Here is a 27,721-nt window from a genome sequence, read left to right as displayed (position 1 = left end):
ACTAAATGTTGCCTTATGAGAACTCATTTCTTAACTCTTGCTTTGATTGTCATGACAATGGCAAAGTTTATGTTGGCTGCTCATTTAGTTACTTTAATCGTTACTTGAAAAAGTAATCTGATTACATAACACGATACTTTTATTACGTTAACCCCAACACTGTACGCAATAGGGTACAACTGACTGCCAGCAGCACAATAAAAAACGACTGACAAAGTCATTGATTCATATGTATAAGATGGCATAATGTTTATTTAAAGTGTTTTTCACAACAATATGTGCTTTGTTTAAGAGTAGGTAGAATGTATAGTGTGTACTAGTCTGCATTAATATTAAAACGTTTTAGTTTTATATTTGAAATGTATTTTCATGCCATTGACGGACATATTGTAATCTATTTTAAGTAGGATATATTTTTTAACACAGAAAACATAAAAACATAAATTTGCCGTATGTTTTTCGTCATTCGCAGTGCATTATTGAAGTGGGTGGTCATTGCTTAACACTGTTGCCATGGTTCTTGTTTCCCTGGCAACAACTCCTTCTCTGATTGGTGGATCTCTTTGTTGGATTATGAGTAGAGTAGTTCAGCAATGAAACAATATTCCTTAAAAATTATGTTGAAATGACACTGTCTTGTATCTTGTACAGAAGCATATACCATTGCTTAACAACTACAGAGGTCATGATAGGTTTGTTTTTAATTGGTGTATATGTTCTTAATAAAAAATGTATTATCTTTGGAAGAATTTAATGCCGTTTTCACTTACAGAACCCAACTGTTGCGCTCTACTGAAATTATCTTCCAATGAAATCTAGAGATGAAAGCTGAATAAGGAACCAATGGAGTCCTGAACTCTCTTTTACTCACCCCTTTACTAATCCAGACATTACGATTGCAAAGAAATCCATTTGCATTGCACTGCAGGATTTCTTTAGACTCTGGCCTTTCTTTCCTCTCCATATTTACCAACTCCCTCAAGTATAGCATGACTAGGCTTTGCTTGTAAAGAGAGGAAAGCTACTGGGGTTCTCCCATATGCTCAGAGAAATGCATTTACATGAGCAATAAACTTAAGCAGCCTCAAACGTTATTTCCAGTACGTTTTTGTTGTTGTCATTTTTTAAATCCTCTTGGTATTTTTTTAGCCATTTTTTAAGTGCAACAGTGGGTGAAAGTCTTTAATAGAATAGTAATAGACCTTACACAGAGTTGATGCCATTAGAATGCGCAAAATGTTACGAATGAGCAAAACGGCCGAAATAATTTTTCAATTCAAAAATGTAATACAGCTCTTAATTTAAATCTAAATTGATCTTGGTTTAAGGATATTTTTCCTTGAAAACATGGGGAAAATTGTTATCATGTAATGATTTCTTTATTTAATTTTTTTATTGGGAAAAGGCACTGTATCTATGTATGTGGCTAATGGTCTTAGCAAGGCAGAGAAATTGTTGAGCAGGGCTGATTTATTAGTAGAGAATGCCTTCCAGTCACAGAATGTGTGTGTGTGTGTGTGTGTGTGTGTGTGTGTGTGTGTGTGTGTGTGTGTGTGTGTGTGTGTGTGTGTGTGTGTGTGTGTGTGTGCAGATTCAGAGGTGACATTATATAAAGATAATCGTGGCTGACCCACAGATAAAACACTCGCTCATGGATGTCATTAACATTTTGGTCTCATGGCATTTAGCCAATCAGAACAAAGTTTGTAAGGTTGACTAACCAATCACAAAGCAGCAAGCATTCAGTTATGACACATTCTGAACTGGTCGTACCCCTTCTAGTAAGAAATGAAATGGCTTGAACTATATTGCCCACACTGAGTCAAAGCTACAATAATGTGGTTTGCCAAGCACATGTCAACAAAATCACAACTCCAGCTGCTCAAACTGCAATCATGATGAATTGAGTTTATAACATGCATCACACAATTTCAGTATCATAGAGTTTCATTTATATTTTAGTGAAATCTCTTTTGATTTGGCAACATGCATGATATTTTATGAAACTTTCCCTTTCTGTATAACCCAAAGGCCCTGAATCTCCAAGGACGTCTGAAATTCCTGCATGGACAGAACCAACGATTGGATGACGGGGGCCAAATGCCGCCCCAGCTCGCCCTGTTTGCCATAGCAACACCCTTACAGCCTCCCTCCATAATGGAGATCCGAACCAAGAACATGATTTTCCGAACTAAGCACAAGCTGGACTTCACCCCAATGGCCTGTGATGCAAAGTAATGAAGGCTCCATTTAAATCCAAAATATTACATTTTAATCTAGCAACAACTAATTCAATATTTTAATTGTGGCTTCCCAGCTAGCACAATTATTTATTTTTTATTAAAAGTCTATAAAAGGTTGTGATAGAGATTTTTATTCCTATGTAATATGGCAAAATGTAATAAATACGTATTTTCACAACATGAAAGAAACGTTATGATGTTGTTTATCAACCCTATTATCATAAAGTTATTTATACGTTTCATTTAAGTGTATAGATTACCTTTCTTTTAAACCTAAACAACAAAAAAGCTTTCGGCAAACATTACGGTTTGGTGTGCTTTCGTTTTTCTAGTAAAACTAATTTGTGTTTACATTTTGAGGCTACTTAAAGCAAACCAGTTATTTCTTATAATAATAATAAGATTTTTTTGAAGTATTTAGAAAAAATTTATATTTTGACATGCAATGTATACATATTTTAACACAGATATCTTCACGACTAAAATATAAGTCACTTATGTTGGTTCTGACTGTGTTTTAGGGGTAAAATCGTTCTTGGCTACACAGAGGCGGAGCTGAGAGTTCGTGGTTCAGGATACCAGTTCATTCACGCAGCCGATATGCTCTACTGCGCCGAGAACCACGTTAGAAGTAAGATTTTCACATTTTTCATTCTGTACTTTTGATCATTTAAAGTAAATGTATCCCAAAGGGAATACACTGATGAGCCAAGCATTATGACCACTCACAGGTAAAGCACATTAACATTGATCAGTTCCTAACAAGGCCACATGTCAAGGTATGGGTAGATTAGATGGTTAGCAAACAATCAGTTCTCGTAGTTGATGTGTTGGATGCAGGAGAAATGGGCAGGAGTAAAGACCTGAGCAACTTTGACAAGGGCCAAATTGCTATGGCCAGATGACTGGGTGATCTGGGTCACAGCATCTCTGAAATGGCAAGGCTTGTGGGATGCTCCCTGTCAGCAGGGGTGAGTCCCTACTGACAGTTGTCCGAGGAGGGACAAATCAAAAACCAGCTACAGGGTGTTGGGTGCCCAAGGCCATCGATGCACAAGGCCAACGGATGCTATCCCGTCTGGTCCAAACTGATAGAAGGTCTACTGTGGCACAAGTCACAGAAACTTTTAATGATGGCTACAAGAGGAATGTGTCACAGCATGGACCATGGAGCAGTGGATGAAGGTCGCTTGGTCCGATGAGTCCTGTTTTCTTTTATATCACGTAAATGGCCGTGTACATGTGCACCATTTACCTTGGGAAGTGATGGCACCAGGATGCACTGTGGGAAGACGACAAGCTGGTGGAGGGAGTGTAATTATGCTCTGGGAAATGTTCTGCTGGGAAACCCTCGGCCCGGCCATACATTTGGATGTCAATTTGGCCCATGCCACCTACCTAAACATTATTAGAAACCAAGTACACCCCTTCATGGCAATGATATTCCCTGATGGCAGTGGGCTCTTTCAACAGGATATTGTGCCCTGCCACACTGCACACATTGATTAGGAATGCTTTGAGGAACATGATGAAGAGTTCAAGGTATTGCCCTAGCCTCTAAATTCCCCATATCTCAATCCGATTGAGCATCTGTTGGATGTGCTGGATCAACAAGTCTGATCCACGGTGGCTTCACCTCGCAACTTTCAGGACTTGAAGGATCTGCTGCTAATGTCTTGGTGCCAGATACCACAGGACACATTCAGGGGTCTTGTAGAATCTATGCCTTGGCGAGTCGACGCTGTTTTGGCAGCACGCAGAGGACTAACAGCATATTAGGCAGGTGCTCACAATGTTTTGGCTCAGTGTATTTCAAAGAGGAAATTAACTAAAAATGCAACTACATGTCAGTTGCATTGATCCAGTGTTTAAGAAATCGCAATGCTAAATGAAGTCTCTGCTGATGCATAGTGACATTGTTGCCAAGGGCTTAGTGGCTAAAATAAAATCCAGTGACTCTAAAAGGCTTTAGCTCTGGGTGCTTAAAAAAACACTTGAACAAGTAACAGTGCTCCCATTCAGTGTAGTTCATAGGAGATGATGGGGATTTACATCTAAGGAACTCCATATATTTTATCACAGGAAGTAACATATGTTGATGGTTTATGGGTAAGCTTTGGGTGGATCTGGAGAATCCTGTTTTTTCTAGTAGAAAAAAAAAGTGTTATATTTTCCCATAATCACATAAAATATGGTGGAGATTGTACAAACCCTTGTAGCTATGAAAAGACAGAAACGTAAACTAGGATCACAAATTTATATCAGCATTTTTCTTTGGAACCAAAAGCCTATGGCCTCAATCAGTGCATAAACAACACCAGTGAGGTTGACTCTTGATTTGATTTTAGTGTGTGATTAATAATCTGACAAATTTGCACAGCGATTTAAGTCATTTTCTATTTGGACATATCTTGATTTGATTAGCATAGTACCTGCACAAGATCTGTTAAATAGCCAGGCACCTGATAAATAAATTGTCCCAAGATTTGTAATGACTATAAGTTGTTGGCTCCAAACACAGATTGGACAGCATTGGCTATTTCAGTTAGTAGTTGCTAGCCATTAATGACAACCTAAAAACAATGTTCCAAAATGTTACATCATTTGGGGATTTGGGAACCAACATTTAGTCAGCCTATGTGATAACTATTACATTAAATCATGAACCAAGCATGACATGTATAACTAAAAATACATTGCTTTGCAATGTCAGAGAGTTAAGTTGAAAACTGTTGACCATTGCCCTTACAGTGATCAAGACTGGAGAAAGTGGCCTGACTGTGTTCCGACTGCTTACAAAGGACAACCGCTGGAAATGGGTACAAGCTAATGCTAGACTGGTCTACAAGAACGGCAAGCCTGACTACATCATCGCCACCCAGAGGCCTCTTGTGTAAGTATATAAATGCTAATATAAATGTCAGCGGTAACTGATGGGACTGCTTGCTATGTAAGGTTTTCACAATAAATTAATTGACAACTTTGTACCCTTCTGCTCAAAATATGTCTCCTACCTTTATACAGAGAAGAGGAGGGTGGGGAGCACTTGAGGAAGCGATCTATGCATCTTCCCTTCACCTTTGCCACTGGAGAAGCTCTGCTGTACCAAACAGGCTATCCCATCCCAGGCTTCTCTGACAACATTCAGGGAAAAGGAAAGAACAACAAAACCAAAAAGAGCAAGGGAGATAAAAGCTCTAAGGATGATCTGGACCCCAGCTCTCTTCTGGGAGCCATGATGAGACAGGATGAGACAGTTTATGTTTGCCAGCCTGCAATGGAGCCAAGAATGTCCTTCCACAGTAGCCTCTTCAGTGAGCAAGGAGAGACTAGCACTTTCTCTTCCTCTGCAGAGAATGATAGTTGGAATCCAGCACAGAATGGTGGAGTTACAAATTCCAAATTAGAGCCTTCAAGTTTTGACCCACTTCTGGCAACATTAGACTCTCTGTCCCTGGAAAACGAGGAGAGCTGTTCCAACAGTGAACTCTTTAATGCCCTAGAGAACCTTGGGCTCAACGCAGAAGATTTGGAGTTACTTCTTCTGGATGAGAGGATGATCCAGGTAGAGATGGAACCAGATTACATTCCATCTCTTAACGATTTTCTCACCAACAATGAAATCCTTTCCTACATCCAGGATTCGTTGGAGAACAGGATCGAGGATTTACCAAGTGCTGAAGATACTCAGATCTCGGTTGCTGCACTAGATTCTGCTGAACCTCCTAAGCTATGTTCTGCGTCCGAGTCGGCACCTCAAGTTACTTCCTCCATGCCTGCTCCATACATGCCTTTCTGGCCACAAAATCAACCAGCACCCATAGTTCAGCTTTCGCAACAGATGCAGCAACATCTTAACGGTCAGTCGGTTTGCCACAAAACCGAGAACTGGATCCAGGAACCAATGCCTCAGGTGTCTACAACAAATACTGAGACAACTACATTTAACCAGTATGATTCCTTGTTGGCTAACTCGGTGACAGGTGTCCACAATGGTCACTGGGTCGCAGAACACACGCAAACCAACTTAAACAAGACCTTACAATTTGGTGACAAGGTAACGGAAACTAGTAAAGCACAACCACAGCAATGGAAACAAAATCATTTACCACTCCCATTCCAGTATAAACACAAAACTGTTGAGGTTGGCAACACCCCTACAAATGGCTACAGTGACCCTCAATGGCACGGATACAACTTTGCCAACCCAGTTGACTTTGTTGCAAATGGATCTTGTTTTCCTAAAGATCAGACCCCACATATACAGAACACAATGAGTAACCATGTGGGTTATAGTATTGCTGACAGATCAGGTGTGGATTTTACAATGAACAGCAGTTCTGCTGGGGATGTGGGGCAGTTTCAGGGAATCATGGCATCATCTTCATCCTATCAGCAAGGTTATCTGAAACAGCAGCAGCAGCCAAAGGTCACATCCACTTTTTATGCTTCCTATACCAAACAAAACTCCTCACTAGAACATATCCTGGGATTAGCACCACCTCCGAACCTTCCCTCATTGACAGATTACGGTTCGAATATGACCCATGACAACACCCACAGTAAGGTAAGAACTAATAAGGGAAGATGGACATGCTCTTGGATGAAAATCCAATGTTGGTTCTGGAACAACATTCCTATTAAAGAATTACAGGCCACACATATCCATAACCTCAAGACCTGTGTATAATTTACCCCTTAAATCAAATTGTGAAATGTGAAATGATTGGTTGATAAACGACAAAATGACAATGCTAAATCTCTATAGAGTAGCCAAAAACTGTACTCAAGTAAAAGTACAATTACTTCAAAAACATAATTACTCAAGTAGAAGTAAAAGTACTAACATAAATAATGACTTGAGTAAGAGTAAGCAAGTATCCAATAAAAAAGTACTCAAGTAGTAACTCATTACTTTCACAAATGACATAATAGACGTTTACTCCCCTATATTCCATTACATAATACACATTGAACATGTACTACAGAATTATGACTATTATTAATGGAAATTCTGTTATCATTCACCATCATGTTGTTACAAACCTCTATGACTTTCTTTCTTCCATGCACACAGAAAGTTGAGTCACTATTTACTTTCAGTGAATGTTTTTTGAAATATATATATATTGAAAGTGAATGGTGACCAAGACTGTCAGTCCCTAACATTCTGTCTAACATATTTTGTGTTCACAAACTCACACTGGTGGGTAGAGAATATGAGAATCCATATGCTCCATATATACTGTATATGAATGGATTTCATATGCTTCATTTGCTTCAATTTCATTTCATAGCTTTTAAAGTCCTGTGTGGATTAGTTACAGTTTTCAGTGTTGTAAGAATTTTGATTGTTAGTTCTGTACAGCAGTACCACCAGTGGGGATTTCTTTAAGACTGCAAGGGAAGCTCAGCTTCCCCTATAATGTCAAAAAAATAATGGTCAAATATGTACTATTGTGTAAACAATTTATTGACTAAAAATGCGTTAGAACACGTTCATCTCGAAGACGAGTTCATTCAGAATCAGCTACATTACATATAGCAGGTCGGCTGACTCGATTTACTTCTCATACATTCCCAGTAAGCGCCAGTGCATTTCCCTGTTGAAGCCGAGCGTCCATTGACTTCAATGGGGCTGCTCTGAACAGTTTTTTCAGTGCTCCGAAAATAGACGGTCATTGGATAAATGCTGCGATTATGTCTCGCCCACGGACGCTCAGCGTCTCTGGGGGTGAATGAGGAGTGGGCTGGCCCGGACTCGGGCTTCAGCGTAATGATTGGAGGATCTGTCGAAAGACTGCATCTCCTTTTGATTGACAGCTGAATCTGTACTATAAGAAGTCACTGAAGCTATTTCAGCTCAGTCCCATCGCGGATTTCTCAAGTGTAGTCGAAAGACAAACTGCTGCAACCTATTTCTTTATATTTGTTTGGCTGAAATTGCTAGTCAATTTGCATAATACATTTCACACAATTATACACCACATTCCTTGTTTCAGTTTTACCAAGTTTAATATATTTTTGTTTTAGAGTGTTCGTTCGTTTCGTCTCATACAGTAGGCTAGGCTAGCGTTGTACGGGTGAAACTGCGCACGATGGCAGACGGTGCTAATATTGTCGACCTGATTTTGGCGAAGCCATTTGAAAGTCTTCCTTACGAGGAAAAAATTTGAATTAAACAGCAGGGCAGATCAACACCTAAGATTGATTTAGTGCAAAAAATAGGGTAAATAAGTTTATAATGTAGGCCGAAAATGAGCTTCCCCTCTTTGAAAGACCAGCAGCCGCCACTGAGTACCACCGCTCTCTAAATGCAGAGTACACAACCTACATAGGGCACCAACCCTGAGTATACTCCTTCCTTCCTGTTCATACAACATTGGTGGGATTTTGGTAAAACAACTGCCAACAGTACACTCTCAACATCAGTAAAGACATGACCCAGTGTAGGAAAACATTAGAGGCAGAAATTGGTCATCTCCAAGAATTAGCAGATTCCTCTGGAGAACGTAGTCATGTTGAGGCTCTCTCAGTTAAAAAACATCAGTTAGCTGACCTACTGGGGATAAAGGTACAGGGAGCTAAGTTTTTTAAGCATGGATCAAATGGATGCACCCTCCAAATATTTTTGGGTCTCAGAAAAAGAATGGCCAAAGGAAATGTATTCATGTTTTGCACTCAAGAGCAGTGTGTTTTTATGAAGAACTTTATAAAAGTGAGCTGAACAAGGGGCTAGCAGTGTTTTTGTTTTATGTATCAAACAAGTCATATACAGAGCTTGGTAGAGCTTTGAGAATAGGAGAACTGCACAAATCTCTCCAAGGTATGGAATCAGGGAAAGCACTGGGCATTGACGGGCTTCCAATAGACTTCTATAATTTCCTCTGGTCAATGGTTAGGGAGGACTTGCTTATCATAATTAATGGCAGCTTATCTAACAGTAGGCTGACTTTGAGTTGTCGTAGAGCTGTCCTTACCCTGCTTCTGAAAAATGGAGATCTCACTGATATTAAAAGTTGGCGTCCAATTTCTGTGCTGTGCAGTGACTACAAGTTGCTCACTAAAGCATTGGCCAATAGACTAGCTAAAGTAAAGGATCAAGTAATTCATCCAGATCGAACTTATTGAATCCCTGGTAGGATCATTATTGACAATATTAGTTTGATTCAAGATACGTTAGATGTCGCCAAGCTATTAAATTTAGATACTGCTCTGATTTCATTAGATCGAGAGAAAGCTTTTGATCGGTTTGAGCACTCCTCTTTGTGGAATACTTTATCAGCTTTTGGTTTTTGCCAAGATTTTATTGCCAAGATTAAGGTTCTATACTGTGATGTTGAGAATACACTTAAGATTAACGGTGGTTTATGTGCTCCTTTTAATATCTATAGGGGTGTAAGGCAAGGATGTGCATTGTCTGGAATGCTGTATCTCTAGCTATAGAACCTCTGCTGGATAATCTAATAACAAACATAAAGGGGATATGTATACCAAACTGCAGTGCGCCTGTCTGCAAATGCTGATTTTGATTAGTGAACAAAGAGATGGAGATGTTATATTGACCACACTAAAATAATTTGGAACATTATAATCTGCCTAGATAAATTGGACTAAATGTGAAGCACTAAGTGTTGGACAATTGCCAGATGGGGTGCCAAGTCTCCCTGATGGGCAATCTAGGTGTAAAGGGGTGGTTTAAGTATTTGGGACACCACTTTCATACAGAAAAACTGGGGGTGGCAGTCAAAAAAGTTAAAGAATGTTTAGATACATAGAAATGGGTTTTGTCAAACATTTCTTATAAGGGGGGAACACTCAATATAAATCCTTTTGGCATCGTTTTGCATGTGTGGATCCTCAACCAAATCTGCTAGCAGAAATCCAGCCAATATTATTAAACTTTTTCTGGGATAAATTACAGTGGGTTTTACAAAGTGTTTTATACATACCAAAAGAAGAAGGAGGGCATGGCGTGATACATTTTCAAAGCAGGACTGCAGCTTTCCTTGTACAGTTTGTTCAGAGACTTCTTACTGGACCAGTTGACTTTAGCTGGAGATCTGTTGCTTGTGAAATCTTGCAGAAACTTAGGGGGTTGGGGCTTGACAGGTCCCAGTTCTTAATTAACCCTCTAAAATTTGACAACTCACGGATGGGAATAACCCAGACTCTGATGATCCTGTCACTGGTTTGAGTTTGTCCCCCAAATTGGAGGGATGTGCTGGACATTTTGTGGGCAATGGAAAATTATTATCAAAAAGAGTAGGGAACAATGTTGCAATTGCAGTTAATGCTTTTATTTCTGTTTTTAAATTCTTAAATGTCCTTTCAACTGTTTTTCCTGCTTTCATGTACCTTATGTATTGTTTAAAAAAGTTTGGTATCAGTTGTTGAACTTCATCTTGGGCCAATCCAGAGTTTTAATTGATTTGACTTAGTGTTGTCAAAAGTACCGACTTCGGTACCAAGTCGGTACTGAAATTTTAAAAATGTGACGCTTTGAGCGCTGTTGAGCGGAATCGTAAACACTTCTGATTGGCCATTGTGTTCTTGCGCTCATCGGATATGTCTGTGATTGGCTACAATGATCAACGCACGGGAGCGTTTGAGAGTACACGGAAGTGTTTGAAAGTTTTTTTTTTTAAAAACGGGAGTGGGAGCTTTTGAAAGCACAAGCAGCAGTCTATCAGCGGACCGGTCCTGTTTTCAAACGCTCCCGTGTGTATCTGTGCAAGCGCTGTGTGAAGAGCGCCATTGATGTATATTTACATGTTTTGAAGCGCTGATCATTCTAGCCAATCACAGACATATCCGATGAGCGCGAGAACACAATGGCCAATCAGAAGTGTTTACGATTCCGCTCAACAGCGCTCAAAGCGTCACATTTTTTAAATTTCAGTACCGACTTGGTACCGAAGTCGGTACTTTTGACAACACTATGACCTATTATAAAATAATAAATAATCTTTTAACTTATGAATTGATTTGGTGTTGCAAAAATGCTTTGTGCTCTGTTATTGATGATGATTAGCATTTTTTTTTTTTTTTTACATTTTTAAGAGTTTTTTGTAGACTAAGTTTGTGATAACAATTCCTGTGATTTCTTTCATGCAAAGTGTTTTAATGGTGTTTTAAATAGTAAAACGTTTTATCTATACATCTGTCTGTCCATCCCTCCATCCTTCCATCTAACTTTGCTATATTAATATATGGCATATATTGTTTAAAAATGTCTTAACATTTCCTATAATGGTAAAGACTCTTTAAAGTCCCTGACTGGCTCGACAAGTGCAGTTCTGTTTCCGGTCTTTAAACAGGACTATGGGATTCAAATGGCTTCAAAGCTATTAGACATGGACTGAAAGTCACAACTTTAAATCACATTTTAAAGAAACACAACAATTATGATTTAACCTGTATGTGAGGTTGAAACAGCTCAAACAGTCATAGATTGTAGTTTAAAAAGGTTTTCTCGACCCCATATATCCACCCCACCCCCTTCATATTTCTCTCTCTTTTTCTTTTTCCATTGGCCTAAATGTTCACTCTAATCTAATTGTGCTCTCTATCAGAGAGCAAGACCTAATAGGTCACAACTAATGTGCTGAGACTGCATAATGCACAGCGGCAGACCTATAATGTCTTGCCAGGCTCTGCAGATCGTCTTTGGGGCCCTGCACAGGTGGATGTTTGCTTTGCCCGCTGTGTTTCTTTATTATGGTGACTGTGGTTAATATTGTAATCTTAAGCTTAGGTGTGTAAGTTACTTCCAGGTCGAGCCACTCGAACAGACTGGCTTTTTCACATTTTCCATACTCACGGTAGACAACTGTAGCATCTAGTCCATTGTAACATGGACGCCTACGGCCATGAAAGGGAGAGAGGGATAGAAGCCCCCACAAAAGGACCACTCATGCAGCAGGATATAGTCTGAGACCATGGGCCCCTGTCTGCACTCATTTATCCAGACAGTCTTGCCTCTCCACATGCAGGGCATCATGCTGTGATCTATTATGGTTAAGGTTTGGGATTGGTTTTAGTTGTTGATTGTTAGTGGTTCATGCTGAGTCAACTATCACTACTACTGTTGCTCATACTTATAGCTAGGAATTTGAACAAACTCCAAAGTATTGAGTATTAAACTTTGGTGCACAACTCCGTAATTCTTTGTGCTAAGGACATGAATGCTACCTCAAATCATGCAGCTTTTTGAGAAGAGGTGTGCTATTACTTTTTTAAGTGATCAGATTAACAATTTTCGCCAAGCAGATGATAAAACAGGCGAAAAACCAAGACTATACTGAAGAAGAAACCAGAACCACATCTAGGGACCAGAATATCATAGAGTATTGGAGTGGGTGCTTTGGACTTGATCCAGTAAGCAACCACAAAGCAGCGCCCTAGCAACCACATACTGTAGCAACATGCTAAAACCAATTACAGCAATATTTCAGTTTTCATATCTAGAAGTACTGGCTGGATTCTGTGTGAGTGTGTGTGTGTTTGTGTTCAGGGTCGTTGCTCTTAGATGAAAGGAGAATAGAGCTTCACTGCCCAGCCAGGCGTGAGCAGCCATGACCTACTCTCCAGCTTCAACATTACCTCATGCATACTAACACTATACAAACATAATCACTCTTTCATACTAACTATATGAGCTTTGTGATATGGCCAGATACTAACTGTATCTATATATACACTACAACTATAAACACCTTTATAGCCTGTATATACGATAACTATAGTATATGAGAACGATAGTAAATTCATACACTAATTTCAGCAGCTTTGTGATGTGGCTACTCTGTATACTAACTATATACATATATACCATAACTATAATATGCATATGTACAGGATATTTAACATAAAATATAGGAACCCTTTAATGTGTCCCATTGCTCATCAAGCCATTTAATGGTCTCAATCTGTTACTCTTGTGATTGCCTGTGGTCAGTATGTTGCCTTGTCAATGCTGTGTTGAATAACTTCAACACTTTGAGTGGGATTATTAGTGAGTGTGAGACTCCACCTGTCTCTCCCAGCTCGCTTGACAGAATTAAAATGTAAAACAGAATATTCAGTTGGAAATTATGTAGAGCATGTCTGGATTGTGAAATGTGGGTTATGATATTTTTATTGGTGTTTTGCAGGCAACCATCACTATTATAATTGCTCATACTTGGGGTTAGGGATTGTTCTAAACTCCTAATCCTACATATTAAAGGAATGGTTAATGGGGGTGTATCAGCAGAAAAGTTGTTTGAGAGGTGTTGATGAAAAAGTATAAAATGTAAAATCTGTAAATTATTAAGAAACAAAATAGTGTACATTTTGATTTCATGTTGCCTTTAAAGACAATTTGATGGAGATTATCTTATGTTAGCATGTAGCATGTCAGCGGTTTGGGTATTTGATATTTTCGATGCATTCTGTTGTACATTCCCTCTAAAATCAGCAGTTAAATTGAGGGGATGGTTGTTTGTTGCTAAGAGAACTACAACAGTGCCAAAAACACTGTTGCTTGGTCAGTGGGATTATTTTGTGAATCTATGTGTGATTTTAGGGCCTTAAGCAACCCCGACAACCAAACATCTACTGCTATTCTAGTCAAGTCAAGTGGTTTTTATTGTCGTTTCAACCATATACAGTTAGTACAGTACACAGCAAAACGAGACAACGTTCCTCCAGGACCATGGTGCTACATAAAAACAACAAAGGACCAACACAGGACCACATGAGACTACACAACGAAATAAAATACCTATATAAACTACCTATATATACCTATATAAAGTGCACGTGCAACATGTGCAAAAAGTACAGGACAGTACAACAAATTTCTGACAATGAACAGGACAATAGACAGTGCAGCGCCGACCAGTACTCAGTAGTGCAAAAAGATGACAGTTTCTAAAAATGTAAACATAACATACCATGAGATAGTGTTCTATGCACATAGCAGTTATTGAGGTAGCAGACAGTTATAAAGTGACAGTTATTAAAGTGCAACTCAGGACACGTGTGTTTCAAACCAGTCTCTGAGTATTGAGGAGTCTGATGGCTTGGGGGAAGAAGCTGTTACACAGTCTGGCCGTGAGGGCCCGAATCCTTCGGTACCTCTTGCCAGACGGCAGGAGGGTGAAGAGTTTGTGTGAGGGGTGTGTGGGGTCGTCCACAATGCTGGTTGCTTTGCGGATACAGTGTTTTATGTAAATGTCTTTGATGGAGGGAAGAGAGACCCCAATGATCTTCTCAGCTGTCCTAGTTCTAGTTCCATAAGTTTGTAATAAACATTGAAAGGGAGCCGTTTCGTTTAGGTCAATAGCAAAGAAATCAGCGCTAATGCTAATAAGTTAGCTTGCCTGCTCATGGTAGCATTGTTTTGATTTTTTGTGAAATAAGACCCAAACATGGCCTTTATACTGTGTTACTTTCAAATGCTACACTTAAAGCTAAGCTAAATGTTGCAATGCTCTCAGCAAATAATCATAATTTAATGTGTTAAACAATAGTAAAAATCTTTACATTTTCATTTTCATTTAGAATGATTCTCATGATGATAGTCTCATGATTGTTTTTTTTGTTTTTTTAGATGGATACAGGCTTCATACTCAACTCCACAACAGTGGCCTACACAGAAAGTTATCTGGTTCCCAATGGCAACGCAGTGGCCACAACCAGCAACAGTCCCCACGCCCTTCCTGAGCCGCTCACACCTCCTCCAGATCCTCAGACCACTGGCTTCTACCTCTGATCAGACTCAGTACAGATTCATCCGAAGAGATAGTTAATCACAAGTCAACTGGCAAACACAAACGTGAAAAGGAGACAAAAATAATACTTTTTTAGTTTTAAGTTTGCTTATTTATACTAAATGAGCCACATTAACCTCTGGAATATCTAACCAACTAAAGTCGCTGAAGAAACTTCCGCCAACATAATGTGATAGCACTCCCAATGATTGCATATTGGAAGATTGTTTGGATTATTTCTGATTAAGTATGAGATGAAATTGATGATGGTTAGTGAAATGTACAGAAAATGCGAATGGCATGCAGTATGCAGTTTTACGGGTTGTTCACACAGAACACGTTTTTGCGTCCGTCTGCTGAATCATGTTTTGTAATTACTTTTCAATGAAACATGCTGGATGGGCGTCTTTGATCATTGTGACCCATCTTGCTGCTTTTTTAGCATTCCGTGCCATGAATCGATGCCCTGTCAAGCTAAAAGTACTTCAACTTTTAAAAATGTGTCTTGAGATGCCTGCATTCTCTTACGTTCATTGCACTAAGTCCAATTTTTCGCTGTGATTTTTTTCTTCCCGCAAGAGCGTGTTCTGTTGAATGGCACAATTAGAGGTGGTCCATCTGTAATAAGTGTGTGTTGGGGCATATATGTTTGTGCATATGTATGTGTGAGTTCGTGTAGTCGCCATTTATTAGGCCCTATTCATATAAACGCAAGCAGAACGACTTTTGAACATGTAAATTGTATATAGAAATTATATTCCACAACTTGTCTAAAACAATTGTGAACATTCAATTACACTCAAACTAAAGAAGAAATGTCCACGTATGAGTGTTGTGACATTCTACGTAAGAGTCGTTTTATGAACGATTTACACCAAAAATTATTCTGCTTGCGTTTCAGTAACAGGGCCCATTGGACCTTATTCATGAAATGTGTGCAGAACAAATTTCGGTATAATCATTCATGAATGAATTCTTACATGTCTATTCCCATTGAATTGAATGCAAAAACAATTACATAAGTACAAATTAAATTTCGTTCTGCTCGCATTTTACGAATTAGGCCCATTGTCTGTAAAGGATGTCAAGAGCGTGTGTAGCATATAGCTATTCCGAAACCTATTGTTCTGAAACGCAGTAAATGACTTCAGTATTTATATAAACAAGATTGCAATGCATATTTATTTATGAAAAGGCTTGAGTGTTACGTTCCTTTTAATGGTCGTATTGTGAATGACAATTTAAGGTAAAAATACGCAAGTTGTCAATAAAGCAGTAAGAGTTAGCAGTAAAAAAAGTCACTTCAGTCACTTAGACATTGACCTGACCCCTTCGTCCCGCTATTACATTGGGTGAGGTTCGATTTCGAGAAGCTGATTCAAGATCGGCGTCGCAAATCCACTTTTACCTGCTTCCGTCCTTTTAGATACAAGTGTTCACGTGTTTAGTAATTCCAGAACTGATCTACAGTTCATATTCGTATTTGTTTGTGCGTAAAGTGTACATGTACATTTTTTTACATTTGAAAAGACACTGAAACGTACAAAATCAAATGCATTAACTGCGTTAAAATGTGATTGTGTGAAACTTCTAATCGACATTACAATCAATTTATTATAATTACAATAAAACCAACATATGAATTCATTCAAAGTCTTTTTAGCAAGTCAGTCCACTCAGCGACCATCTTTGGAACGCTCCTGGGCAGCTATTTTCTATGTAAACAAGCAGCATACAAGTGCAGCACCGATCAACTTGAATGCAGAAAGACAGAAATCTCCAAAACAGTTGGTCAAGATTACGATCAAAGAACATATTTCAAATCAGCAGTAAAATCTGACAACACTGGTATCATGAATGATGCTTCTTAACCAAAGATTACTCTAAAAAAACAATGATTTTATTGTGTTTAGCTAATGCGCATTAACAAGTTGATTGACATGCAAGCAGTGTCTGTATCTAAAAGCTGATTGGCTCTTTTACTTGTAAGGCGGGACTTTCTTTCTACATCCATTGTCCATTGGGTGTTCCAAATTCTCCCATTCATTTTAATAGAAGTGGCCCGTCTCTGCTAAATGGTCTCTGATTCAATATTCTACGAACCTCACAAGATTTGTGTCTCTAAAGTCATTCATACTAAAAGGATTTACGTTTTCAATAAGTTGATAGTGTACATTTCAGTGTCTATCCAAATGTACGAAAATGCATGTGTGCTAGAACCACACTTAATGTACCAGTACGTACGAATTCTAATGAGATCACGTTGACTCATCCGGCAACGGTCAAAAGCAGGGTTTGTTTCGTCTTGAAAAAGAGATTCTGGAAGCTTCCGTTATTGAATGTGTTGCGTGTATTGTAAAGCAGTAAAAAAAAAAAAAAAAAAAGAAGAATGATATTATTTCATCAAGGGTGCTGCAAGGTGTTTTATTAATAATATTGTTAATTATAATAGTATTATAAAGTCAAAAAGAAGATACATCTTTCAGGCCAGCCTCTCTCATTTTTTAAAAACATATATACTGTATTTACAGACATTTCAATTATGAGAAATAACACTGGCTATAACGTAACTATGGGTTCGAATTTCTTTAACAGAAAACAATATGACAATCATTTATGAAATGTTTAAGTACAAGTTTGTAAATAATGGAAAAGCTATTATTACTGTTGTAAGCACTATTTGAAGGAGCACTGCGGCCTAACCAGGTTATACTTTCTTCCGGCACAAGATGTAGCTTCTAGAGAGATGTTATTTGGAGTAAATATTGTATAATTTCTTTAGGTGTTCTGTTTGTATGTTTGAAAAATAAGTTTTACACTTTTAATGAAGAAGGAAAAAAAGAACATGGTGCCATACTAGTAAATGTTACTTTCCAGAATTTAAATGTTTTGCTATTTGTTTAGAAATGATGTCCGCCATGTCAAGACTTTTTTTTAAAGAAATTCACATTTGGATTCATTTTAATATTCTAACACACTGAAAGTAGAGGCAATGGTAGGTACATATGCAGTTATGTCTGTTTGTCATTTGACTGCTTGTTGAAATGTACAATTTGGTCCTTAAATTAAAGAATTTGTGCAATCACAATGGGACTTGTGTTATGATGTTCTTCCAAACCAAATCGCACACATTTGAAAAGATGCAAAATATTTACAACACTATTCTTAAAGCGAAGATTCACATATTGTCATTATTTATTTGGAAAGAAAGCCAAACCGATTTGGAATAACATGAGGGTGAGTAAATGACGAAAGCCCTCTCTTGACCGGGATAGTAGTTTACCAAGCATTTTTAAATAAAATGCCAAACCAGACTTGTCTTCAAACTTCACAGGTGAAAGTTACCTTGGGAAACCAGGCCCGGTGTAATTGCACTTGTCTCATGAATGTTGCATGTGAAAATAATGAGTGGCGAATTTGCGGAAAATTTGCTGCATGTTTTCAGCAAGTTTACCTGAACTCTCAATGTTTGTAAGGGTTGTTGAGGGTCTAAATAATAAAGGCATCTCTCTCTATCTCTTCCCTGTGATCTGTGCTTACTTGTGACGTGCTCAATCACTTGAGAGGAACAAAACACTCTCTCAGTCCCACCATAGCAACAGAGGCAGACAAAACAGGGATGTGGTGAGAGAGAAAGAGAGAGCGAGTGATATCTCAAGAGAGCCAGACAGGATGAGAGAGACAGAATGTGAAAGAGAAAAGGCTATCCCTGCCTTCCAAACGGGAAAATTCAGCCTTTGAAGGACATTTCGAAGGGAGAACAATCATGGCTGCCATGTTTAAGGGTCATTCCAAGTGATTTGCTACACATGTTTGCCAGATATTTACAGCTCTTCACCGTTGGTGGTGAACCTGCAGTAAACCTTTGGCAACCATGGACAATTTGCAAAGCTCATTTTCATGTGAAAATAATCAGGCTTTACAAAAACTAAATTTTTGAAAGGGCACTTTTCATTACATATTACAAACTGTTCTTGGCATGGATTTCTTGGCACGGTTAGCTAACCAGGTTAAACCGTGCTGGCGGAATAGCTTTAGTACGTGCCAACAACATTATCACACAGGAGGTCGGCATGTTGTGTCCGATAGTTCTGGTACACGAGGATGGGCGACATTATGCCAACTAACTGATCGACGTCATGTGCTATCAGATATCTTTGCATCGCTCAAGTTCGATTCCTGACCCCTGTGGCGCACCCGGAAGCGCATTTCTTCCAGAAGCATGTCGCATCAGCAGAGGTGGACTAATTACGATCGCATTCAGGTGGAGAGCACGATTCAGACCAAGGCTGGACTGGTAATATGGCAAATATGTGCATTTCCCGGTGGGCTGACGCACTTTGGGGCCAATCAGGGGCAGACTGGCCATCGGGAGAACCGCGTGGGCCGGTGGGTCGAAACGGGCCGAATGGGCCGCGATAAGCTAAAATGAGCCGCTTTATGCAGAACGAACCACAAAACGGTGCCACGATATGCAGAGTAGGCCAGCTAACCAACTTTTGGGCCGGTTGCTATGTAAAATCCCAGGCCGATTTCTCTTCCCAGTCCAGCCCTGATTCAGACATTGCATTTTTACCTCTAAAATGAAGATTTTCTCCACTAATGTTTAGGCATATGTTTGGATTGGGTGGTAAACTTTATAAAACAGGTATTTCTCTTCACTGCCTGTGCAGCTGAAAACAACTCTTTTCACATCTTGATTTTTGGCATACCTACATGAACATTACACCCAGAAAATGGAGATCAAATGTGCCCATTCACCCAACAACACTTACTGCTTTGCTTACTGCGGTGTTTTAGAATTTCAGAAAGTACACTGATTTTAGCTAAAGAAAAGTCAACCTACTCTTTCCGATCACACAGTGAGATGAGTCTGGTGCCAATGTTGAGGTAACTAATTTGTTTTTAGGTAGCTGTCAAAGTTTGCTGTGGTGAGGTTAATTAAATTTAACAATAATAATAAAAAAAAGTGTATGTTTGGTGTATCTTAATGATTGTATTATGATGATTTAATATAGTACATACCTTTTCTTCAATGAGGTAGATTACACTAACTATCCCATTAAAACTCATATATCATTATTTTTCTATCGGGAAGACACGCAGGCTTGAGTGAGGTTTAAGATGCCATTTATTTGATAAATGTAAAACAGGAAGTAATGTCTCTCTTTGGCGTAGGCCCCGTCTGGCGCTCCGAGGGAGTTGTACTCGGAACCGTCATATCCTGCCGGAGATAGGAGGCAGGGGCGAGGAGCCTACCCCCATGTGCGGGACAGGGCTCAACTGGTGGTGGTGGAGGTTGCCGTGTTAGCACACTGAAACAGCAATGTGATAGATTGTGAGCAGACTTATTGGCTGGGAATTACCCAGCTAATGGTGTGATGATGAACAGCTGCTAGTCTTCCTGCTAGAACTACGCTGCACTTACATTACTCGTTTAATATTTTGTCAATAAATGTCATTTTTAGCTAGTCTGGGAATTTTTACCTTTCTGTGTGTTCGTGTCTGATGGTATAAACTACCCCTCAGCAAATTATGGTAAACATTTCACCTTTTCATCTTCACCTTCGCTTTCATTTTTGCAACATGGGACATGTCATTCCTGTGCTTTAGCATAGGGAAAAAAAGCAGTCCTAAAAACTGGAATGTGCGATCATCCAAACATAGCACACTTGCTCTAATGCTTACCTCTCACACTGTCTGCAATTCACTTTTTTTTTTTATGTACATTCACGGACCATTATTGAAAATACAAAGCATACCAACTGGCCTGGATCAGCATGAAACGGCAAGGTTTCACAACGAAAACCGTTTGGCAAAATGATGGAAAAGCGTCTAAGTGTTGTTGTGTTGGGCGAGATTGTGAGATGTAGTTGCAGCAGTGATTAAAGGATTAGTTCACCCAAAAATTAAAATGTACTTACCCTCATCATATCATTCCCAACCAAATTGTTTAACAGATGCATTATTTCTACCATGGTGTTTTTGCACTGTGATATATAAAAGTACCATGGTATTAGCATCTGATCCCAAATCTGTATCATGATGCCACCAGTAATTTTTTGGTCTCTCTCTCTCTCTCTCTCTCTCTCGATGTCTGGACCTGACCCCAGACTGAGGTGTCCGCTCATGTTTGGAAGTGTGGATAAATCCAGTCATCTGCTCTACGGGAACCCACAGGCCCCTGCTCACTGTCCGCTTGGCTCTCACGCAAGGCTGTCTGTCAGTCCCCATGCAACACACCCCCCCCCCCCAAAAAAAAGATTTTGACTATTTATTGTCGCCCCGTGATTTATTTATGGGTGTAGAGAGTAAACTTTCTACCAAATCTTGGCTTTCCCAGGCCTGGTATAATTTCATGACGTGTTAACAATGTTACACGTCTATTTATATTTTTGTTGCCCAATAAATTCCCTGACCACAGAGGCTATTTCCCAGACATGGATTAGGTTTAGTTCTAGCCTAAATCAGCAGTGATACTACTCTGAAAATCCTTCTGTGTAGAGAACTAGTATCAGGATTCTGACATCCATGTTTTGTGTGAACACGTGGCTTTGGATTCGTTTTCATAGCCATGTGTTTTTGAGTCTTGTCTATAGGGTCAGTCACTTCGTTTGTATAGTTTTGTGACTGGATCCTGACACTCGTATTGTGTCTGTCATGTGTGTGAGTATGTAGCTTTTTTGGGTTTTTCATTGCCACACGCGCTTCTGTCTTGAGTGATAATCCTGCCCTCTCATTTGCCTTGTTATAAATTAATTTGTTGCACCTGCCCTCCTCATTACCCTCCTTGTTTTTAACCTATTAAAACTCCCCTCGTGTTCAGTCCTGTGCCGGATTGTTTTGTAGTTTGGAAGTGTGTGTCTCATGGATTCTAGTTTTGTTTCCCCTGTAAGTTCCTGAACTTCTTTTTGCCCTGCTTTGTTTTTCCTCTCCCTCATGAGTTTTTGTTTGTGTTTTGTTTATTTTAATTAAAGCCTTTTTTTGTAAATTGCCTCTGCAACTGCCTCTCTTAAAACTTATGACTACTAGTAACAACGGCTGTTAAAGAGGTAATTTGCTAAACAATATTTGTATTTTTTCCTTGAAGTCCACTATGATATTAATCAAGAATTATTTTCCCAAAAACAAAGTAATTTAGTTTTTCATGACCTTCTTCTGTTCTCTTTCTCTGATTTTTAGAATTAAACAAAGTGTTTTTAGGACTGCACCTTTAAGAATACTATATGTATATGTCCTCCGTTAGGATTGGCTAAACTTGTGTACTGGCATAGTCAACACTGTCAATCCCAAGTTGCTGAATCCTCAACACCGCTATATTCACAATGGAATATCAATATATTGCTTACTACATGCCTCACTGTATATACCGTATACTACATACAATATTTTTAAAATAGTTTGTGAAAAAATACATAATATTCAACTAAGCAATTCAAACAGTAATATGGTACATATTTTTCACATTACGTTGTCATTGTTACAAATCTGCAAGTGACATTCAGTTATCAGCTGAGAAATATAAACTTTTATTTTGCATTTGATCCAGTTTTGTATAAAAATATCTTGACGTTTAACAGTCTGATCAAATAGTAGATAATTTGTGAGTATTCCATGCATACAGAAAAATTGTATATTTTTAAAAATTTAGATTTTAAACTCCAACTGTCAAAACATACGGCATGTTCGTGATTTCATACTCCAACATTTTAAAACATACGGCATGTTCGTGATTTCAAACTCCAACATTTTAAAACTTACGGAATGTTCGTGATTTCAAACTCCAACATTTTAAAACTTACGGAATGTTCGTGATTTCAAACTCCAACATTTTAAAACTTACGGAATGCTCGTGATTTCAAACTCCAACATTTTAAAACTTACGGAATGCTCGTGATTTCAAACTCCAACATTTTAAAACTTACAGAATGTTCGTGATTTCAAACTCCAACATTTTAAAACTTACGGAATGCTTGTGATTTCAAACTCCAACATTTTAAAATTCACGGACTGTTCGTGATCTCAAACTCCAACATTTAAAACTTACGGATGTTTTATGATTTCAAATTCCAACTGTCAATACTCTCGAAATGTTCGTGATTTCAAACTCCAACTGTCAAAACTGCACATGGTTGTGACATCAATACAGTGATGACTTTGGAATTACAGAATTTTGTAGTTTATTTTCCATAAATGATCTGGGTGGACTGGTGAGAAAGCTTTGCATTGTGAGTGTTAAGAGTATGTCTTCACAATGCATCAAACTTTTATTTTCAAAAGAGCAAGAAAAATATTATTTTCCAAGATCTATCCCTTTTTAAAAATGTTCTCTGTAAACCTTCGTCCTTGAGAGTGCATTCTCCTTACAGTCAGTGAAATCTGAGGGCTTTTATTGATTCTGTTCTGGTGTGTTTCTCTATTTTCATCGTCCTATGTTCTCATGAACACTTCACTCCAAATTCCCAATTAACACTAATACTACACAAGACACAACAATCCAATATTGGAACAACACTCTCTCTCTCGCTCGCTCGCTAAACTTGCCTCAGTCTGTTAATGACTATTAGTTCAACTACATCTCTCCTGTCTCTCTCCTTTATGCAGCTCAATTGATATCTTTGGTTTAATGCAAGAATTTACTTCAGCTGCCACAATTATAATTCAACACAGACCTCTAAAAGTGGGTGACTGAACTCCATTGTGTGGCGATATTTGAGGTTGTGCCTCAAGTTAGGTTAATGAAATGTTACTGTGGCTCCTGCGTCATGGAAACAACATTTCACGGAAAAAGGGAGTTCCATTCTTACTCAACATTCCATTCTCATTAAGGAAATATTCCAATGTAACATTCCACAAATGAGTGGAATATGGATGTAAATAAAGGCTGATTGATATTCCAGCAGAGCAGTCAACACCCCATCCAGACAACTTAACCTAAATCCAACCGAACCGCTAGCCTTAGGGAAAATGTATGGAATGAATATACGGTCATTAAATATGTCTATAATTCTTGGTATATCTATGGGTCTATTATAGTGTATAATGTAGCAGTCTGTCATAATGTATCCAAGCTTCATATTAGACATCCCATTCAATGAGGTCAAAGTTTGGCTGGTCCATTGACGACCATTCAAAATTTTTCCATTGTAAATTGCAAATATTTAATTACTTAACAGTAGATGAGTTACCAGTGCTCAGATCTTTTGGGGGGGCTCTTGAAGGAGAGAAATTGTCTTGAAATTTTAACTATTTTCCCTGTCTGCTGACTTTGATGTCACAGTTCAGGATAGTCACTAGTGAAAAGCTTGAGGTGTGCATGTTCTTGTAGTGCTATTAGCAAATAAGCACTGTCATTATCATTAAATCATTTTCCTGCAGTTCCAGAGTGATTAGTGACATCTCAGGCAATGAGCAAAAATGGCACTCAAGCGCAGCTATTGCCATTTGTAGCGCAAGAGCATGCCTGAACGGCCCCTACGACTTTGATTCTGTCCTACAACCAGCTGCAGCCATTTAAGATCTTTCACAATGAATAAAATTACACAAGCACAAATTATTATTAAAGACAATTTAATCTTTCTTAATTATAGAAAGCAAATGTAAACAGTCAAAATTCAGAAAACACCGTAATATACCTGCATCAAGTTGGCCCCCCACCCACATGATAAAAAATGTTGTTTGTGCTGCTTCGGTTTTTTAGATATTATAAGAATATTTATAGGTCATTCTGAGGTCACTCAGCCCCCCACATGCTCCAAATTCACCCCAAATAGTCTCGTTTGTTTGTGCTGGTAAAAGTTTAATTTGTGCTGCTTCGGTTTTTTAAATATTAGACATTGAATTCTAGGTGATGACGTCAACAACCCCCCCCCCACCCACCCCGTATTGTAAAAAAAAGACAGTTGCAAAAACGAAAGGTTTACCGGCACAAACAAAGCACAAACAAACGAGACTATTTGGGGTGAATTTGGAGCATGTGGGGGGCTGAGTGACCTCAGAATGACCTATAAATATTCTTCTAATATCTAAAAAACCGAAGCAGCACAAACAAACATTTTTAATACACAAACAAGCACAAACGATTGAGACTATTTTGCCGACGTTTTGCGTTGGGTGGGGGGGTCAACTTCACGCACGTCACAAATATTCGCACAAGTATTTGGGCCATGTGGAATCAGTCATAGACACCATATCGCTTGTGGTGTTTTTAAATATATTAAATAATCAACAGTGTAGTCACAATTTATCTAACAACTGGGAGGGATTTGTCATCTATTATAATAATTTCTCTTAGCATGGGTTTGACAAACACACAGATCTATGTAGTATGAGTTCATATTCAGATGTCTGTGCCAACCAGACAAGCCCAGGAGCTCAAAATGGCTTTTAATCAATGGTCGCTGCCATCACACTCTGGCATCAGACCAGGACATGGAGGAAGTGTGGGAAAAGAAAGATGGATGGAGTGTTTGGAGGATGAAGGTGGAAGATCGATATGGGAATATAAGGTGTGTGAAGAGGAGAGAGAGAGTAAGAGTGTGTGTAGAACTCTCACATTTCCGCTTGTCTTGCTCTCTCTCTATCTGTCTCTCTCGTTGATGGCTGTCCAGTTTCATCCATTATGGCTTCACTCTCTCAGCAGGGGGTACAACAGCAGGGTGTATGTGTGTGTATGTGTGTAAGCAGGGGGATTTCAAGGGCGAACCAGGACATTCTGCCCACAATTTGCCCCTTCACCATTCTTGAAAATCTTTTTGCTACGGTTTAAGAACAGAAAAGGCCCATTTGCTAAAATTCACATTCAATAATTATTTTTTTATATGCAAATAAACAATATTCATTGATTAATGCAGGCACACACAAAAAAGGAACAGCCTTAAAGGAATAGTTCACCCAAAAATGAAAATTCTGTCTTGTCATTCCAAACATGTTTAAATTTATTCTGTGTGCTCTTCTTTTATAATAGAGTCTGGGGCTGTTGTGCAACCATACACAGTCTTTTGAAGGAATATGAACGCTTTGATAGAGGAACATACCAAAATGTAATGATCTAATCATTCACATTTTCTGGTTTCGTTCTTGCATGTTTCATCATTGACTTTAAGCACCGCATGAAGTGTTTGGATCTGCCATATTTGAATGAATCAAGATTTTCAGGAGAAATTTCTAACTTAAATATACTGTATATCTATTCTTAAATTGAAGTAATTTCTTAAATTTCTTATTTGAAGCAAACTCTTACAAAAAAATCTAGAATTCTGTCAAACTTGCCACAAATTTGCTGCAGATTTCCCATTCGTTATTTTCACGTGCAAATGAGTTTGTGATTGCAAATGTTTGACAGAAGCTTTGCAGCTCTTCACCGGTAGTGATGAACATTCAGCAAACCTTTGGTGACAGTGAAAGTGTTTACATGCACGTTCTCACAACGATTGTGCTTAGTAAGACGACAACACATGCGTGTAAACACAATAAACCGCGTTCCTTTATCGGCGTAAAGGCCATAAACGGCTTATTAATAAACTGATCGACATGGGTAGATTTTTGCCCATTACGCCGATATCCTGTCCGTGTAAACACCTTAACAGGAGTTCTTACCGGCTTATTCAATGTGTGCACGTGGTGCCTCTTCACGGTTTGACATCAAAAGTAGATTATAACGTGATCATTTTAATTGATTTTAAAAATACGATATTTTTGGAAGTAACCAGCATACTGCTGTGCATGTAAACGTGCTCAATGAAGAATTTGCCGCAAAGCTCATTTGCATGTGAACATTTATGTGTGCAAATAAATTTCATACATTTGTGCAAGTTTGCATCAAGTTTGCAATTTAACACCTTAGCAATTGCATAGCAATGTATAAAAAGCACTTAAAACACTTTAACAACTGCATAGTAATGCCCTGGCAGTAACCCACAACATCACTGCAACCACATAGCAACACATTAAAACCACTTAGAACACTTTAGCAACCATTTAGCAACGCCCTGACACTGACCCACAATAACATAGCAATTGCATATTAACACACTATAAACCACTGAAAACTTGGCTTGGCTGCAGTACAGCAACACCCTGGCAATCACCTACAACACCATAGGAACTGCATAGTAACATGCTAAAATCCACTAAAATCACTTTAACAACTGTATAGCAATGCCCTGGCAATCACCCACAACACAATCGCAACTGCATAGTTACACACTAAAAACTACTCAAAACACCTTATCAGCCGGATAGCAACACCCTGGCTATAACCTACAATACCATAGCTACTGGATAGCAATGCAATAACAAACACTCTGAACACATTAGCAACCGCATAATAACACAGTGGCAATCACTCAAAACACCCTAGGGTGAAAATTGACCAAACAGTTATGCCATGTTTGCTTGCGGTATTTCTTTACAAAAGTATTTTTCACCATCCACCGGCTATCTATTATAAGCAGGAACAATCTGCACCAAAATAGCAGCACGTTTTGAGTATTTAAATGAAGTCATTGTCATTCCTTCCCATGGAAACATATATGATTAGAATTGCCTCTTTCAAACTGTGTTCAACCCAGATCTTGTTGGGACGTTTGCGCCATTTCCTGATCTACCTAATTGCTTTAGTGAATTGGGCTTAACCAGCGACGACAGTGTGCGCAAATAAACCAAGATTTTAGCCGGAGCGATTCATTCTTTGTGCATTTCACCATTCATCTCACAGAG

The 27,721-nt window shown here is 38.7% G+C and overlaps 1 protein-coding gene across 1 annotated transcript in view; it reads left to right on the top strand.

The window, feature by feature from the left end:
• LOC127639902 (aryl hydrocarbon receptor-like) overlaps positions 1–18,135 on the top strand; it is a 49,804-nt gene extending 31,669 nt beyond the window's left edge. The window contains exons 7-11 of the mRNA XM_052122229.1: positions 2,032–2,234; positions 2,765–2,874; positions 4,995–5,136; positions 5,268–6,810; positions 14,842–18,135. Coding sequence (XP_051978189.1) covers positions 2,032–2,234; positions 2,765–2,874; positions 4,995–5,136; positions 5,268–6,810; positions 14,842–15,003 — 2,160 coding nt within the window. The 3' untranslated portion in view covers positions 15,004–18,135. The remainder of the gene's footprint in view (positions 1–2,031; positions 2,235–2,764; positions 2,875–4,994; positions 5,137–5,267; positions 6,811–14,841) is intronic.
• The last annotated feature ends 9,586 nt before the right edge of the window (positions 18,136–27,721 follow it).

The sequence above is a fragment of the Xyrauchen texanus genome, chromosome 48 (assembly GCF_025860055.1).
Source record: "Xyrauchen texanus isolate HMW12.3.18 chromosome 48, RBS_HiC_50CHRs, whole genome shotgun sequence".
Lineage (NCBI taxonomy): Eukaryota > Metazoa > Chordata > Actinopteri > Cypriniformes > Catostomidae > Xyrauchen > Xyrauchen texanus.
This window is presented reverse-complemented; position numbering and strand designations above follow the sequence as displayed.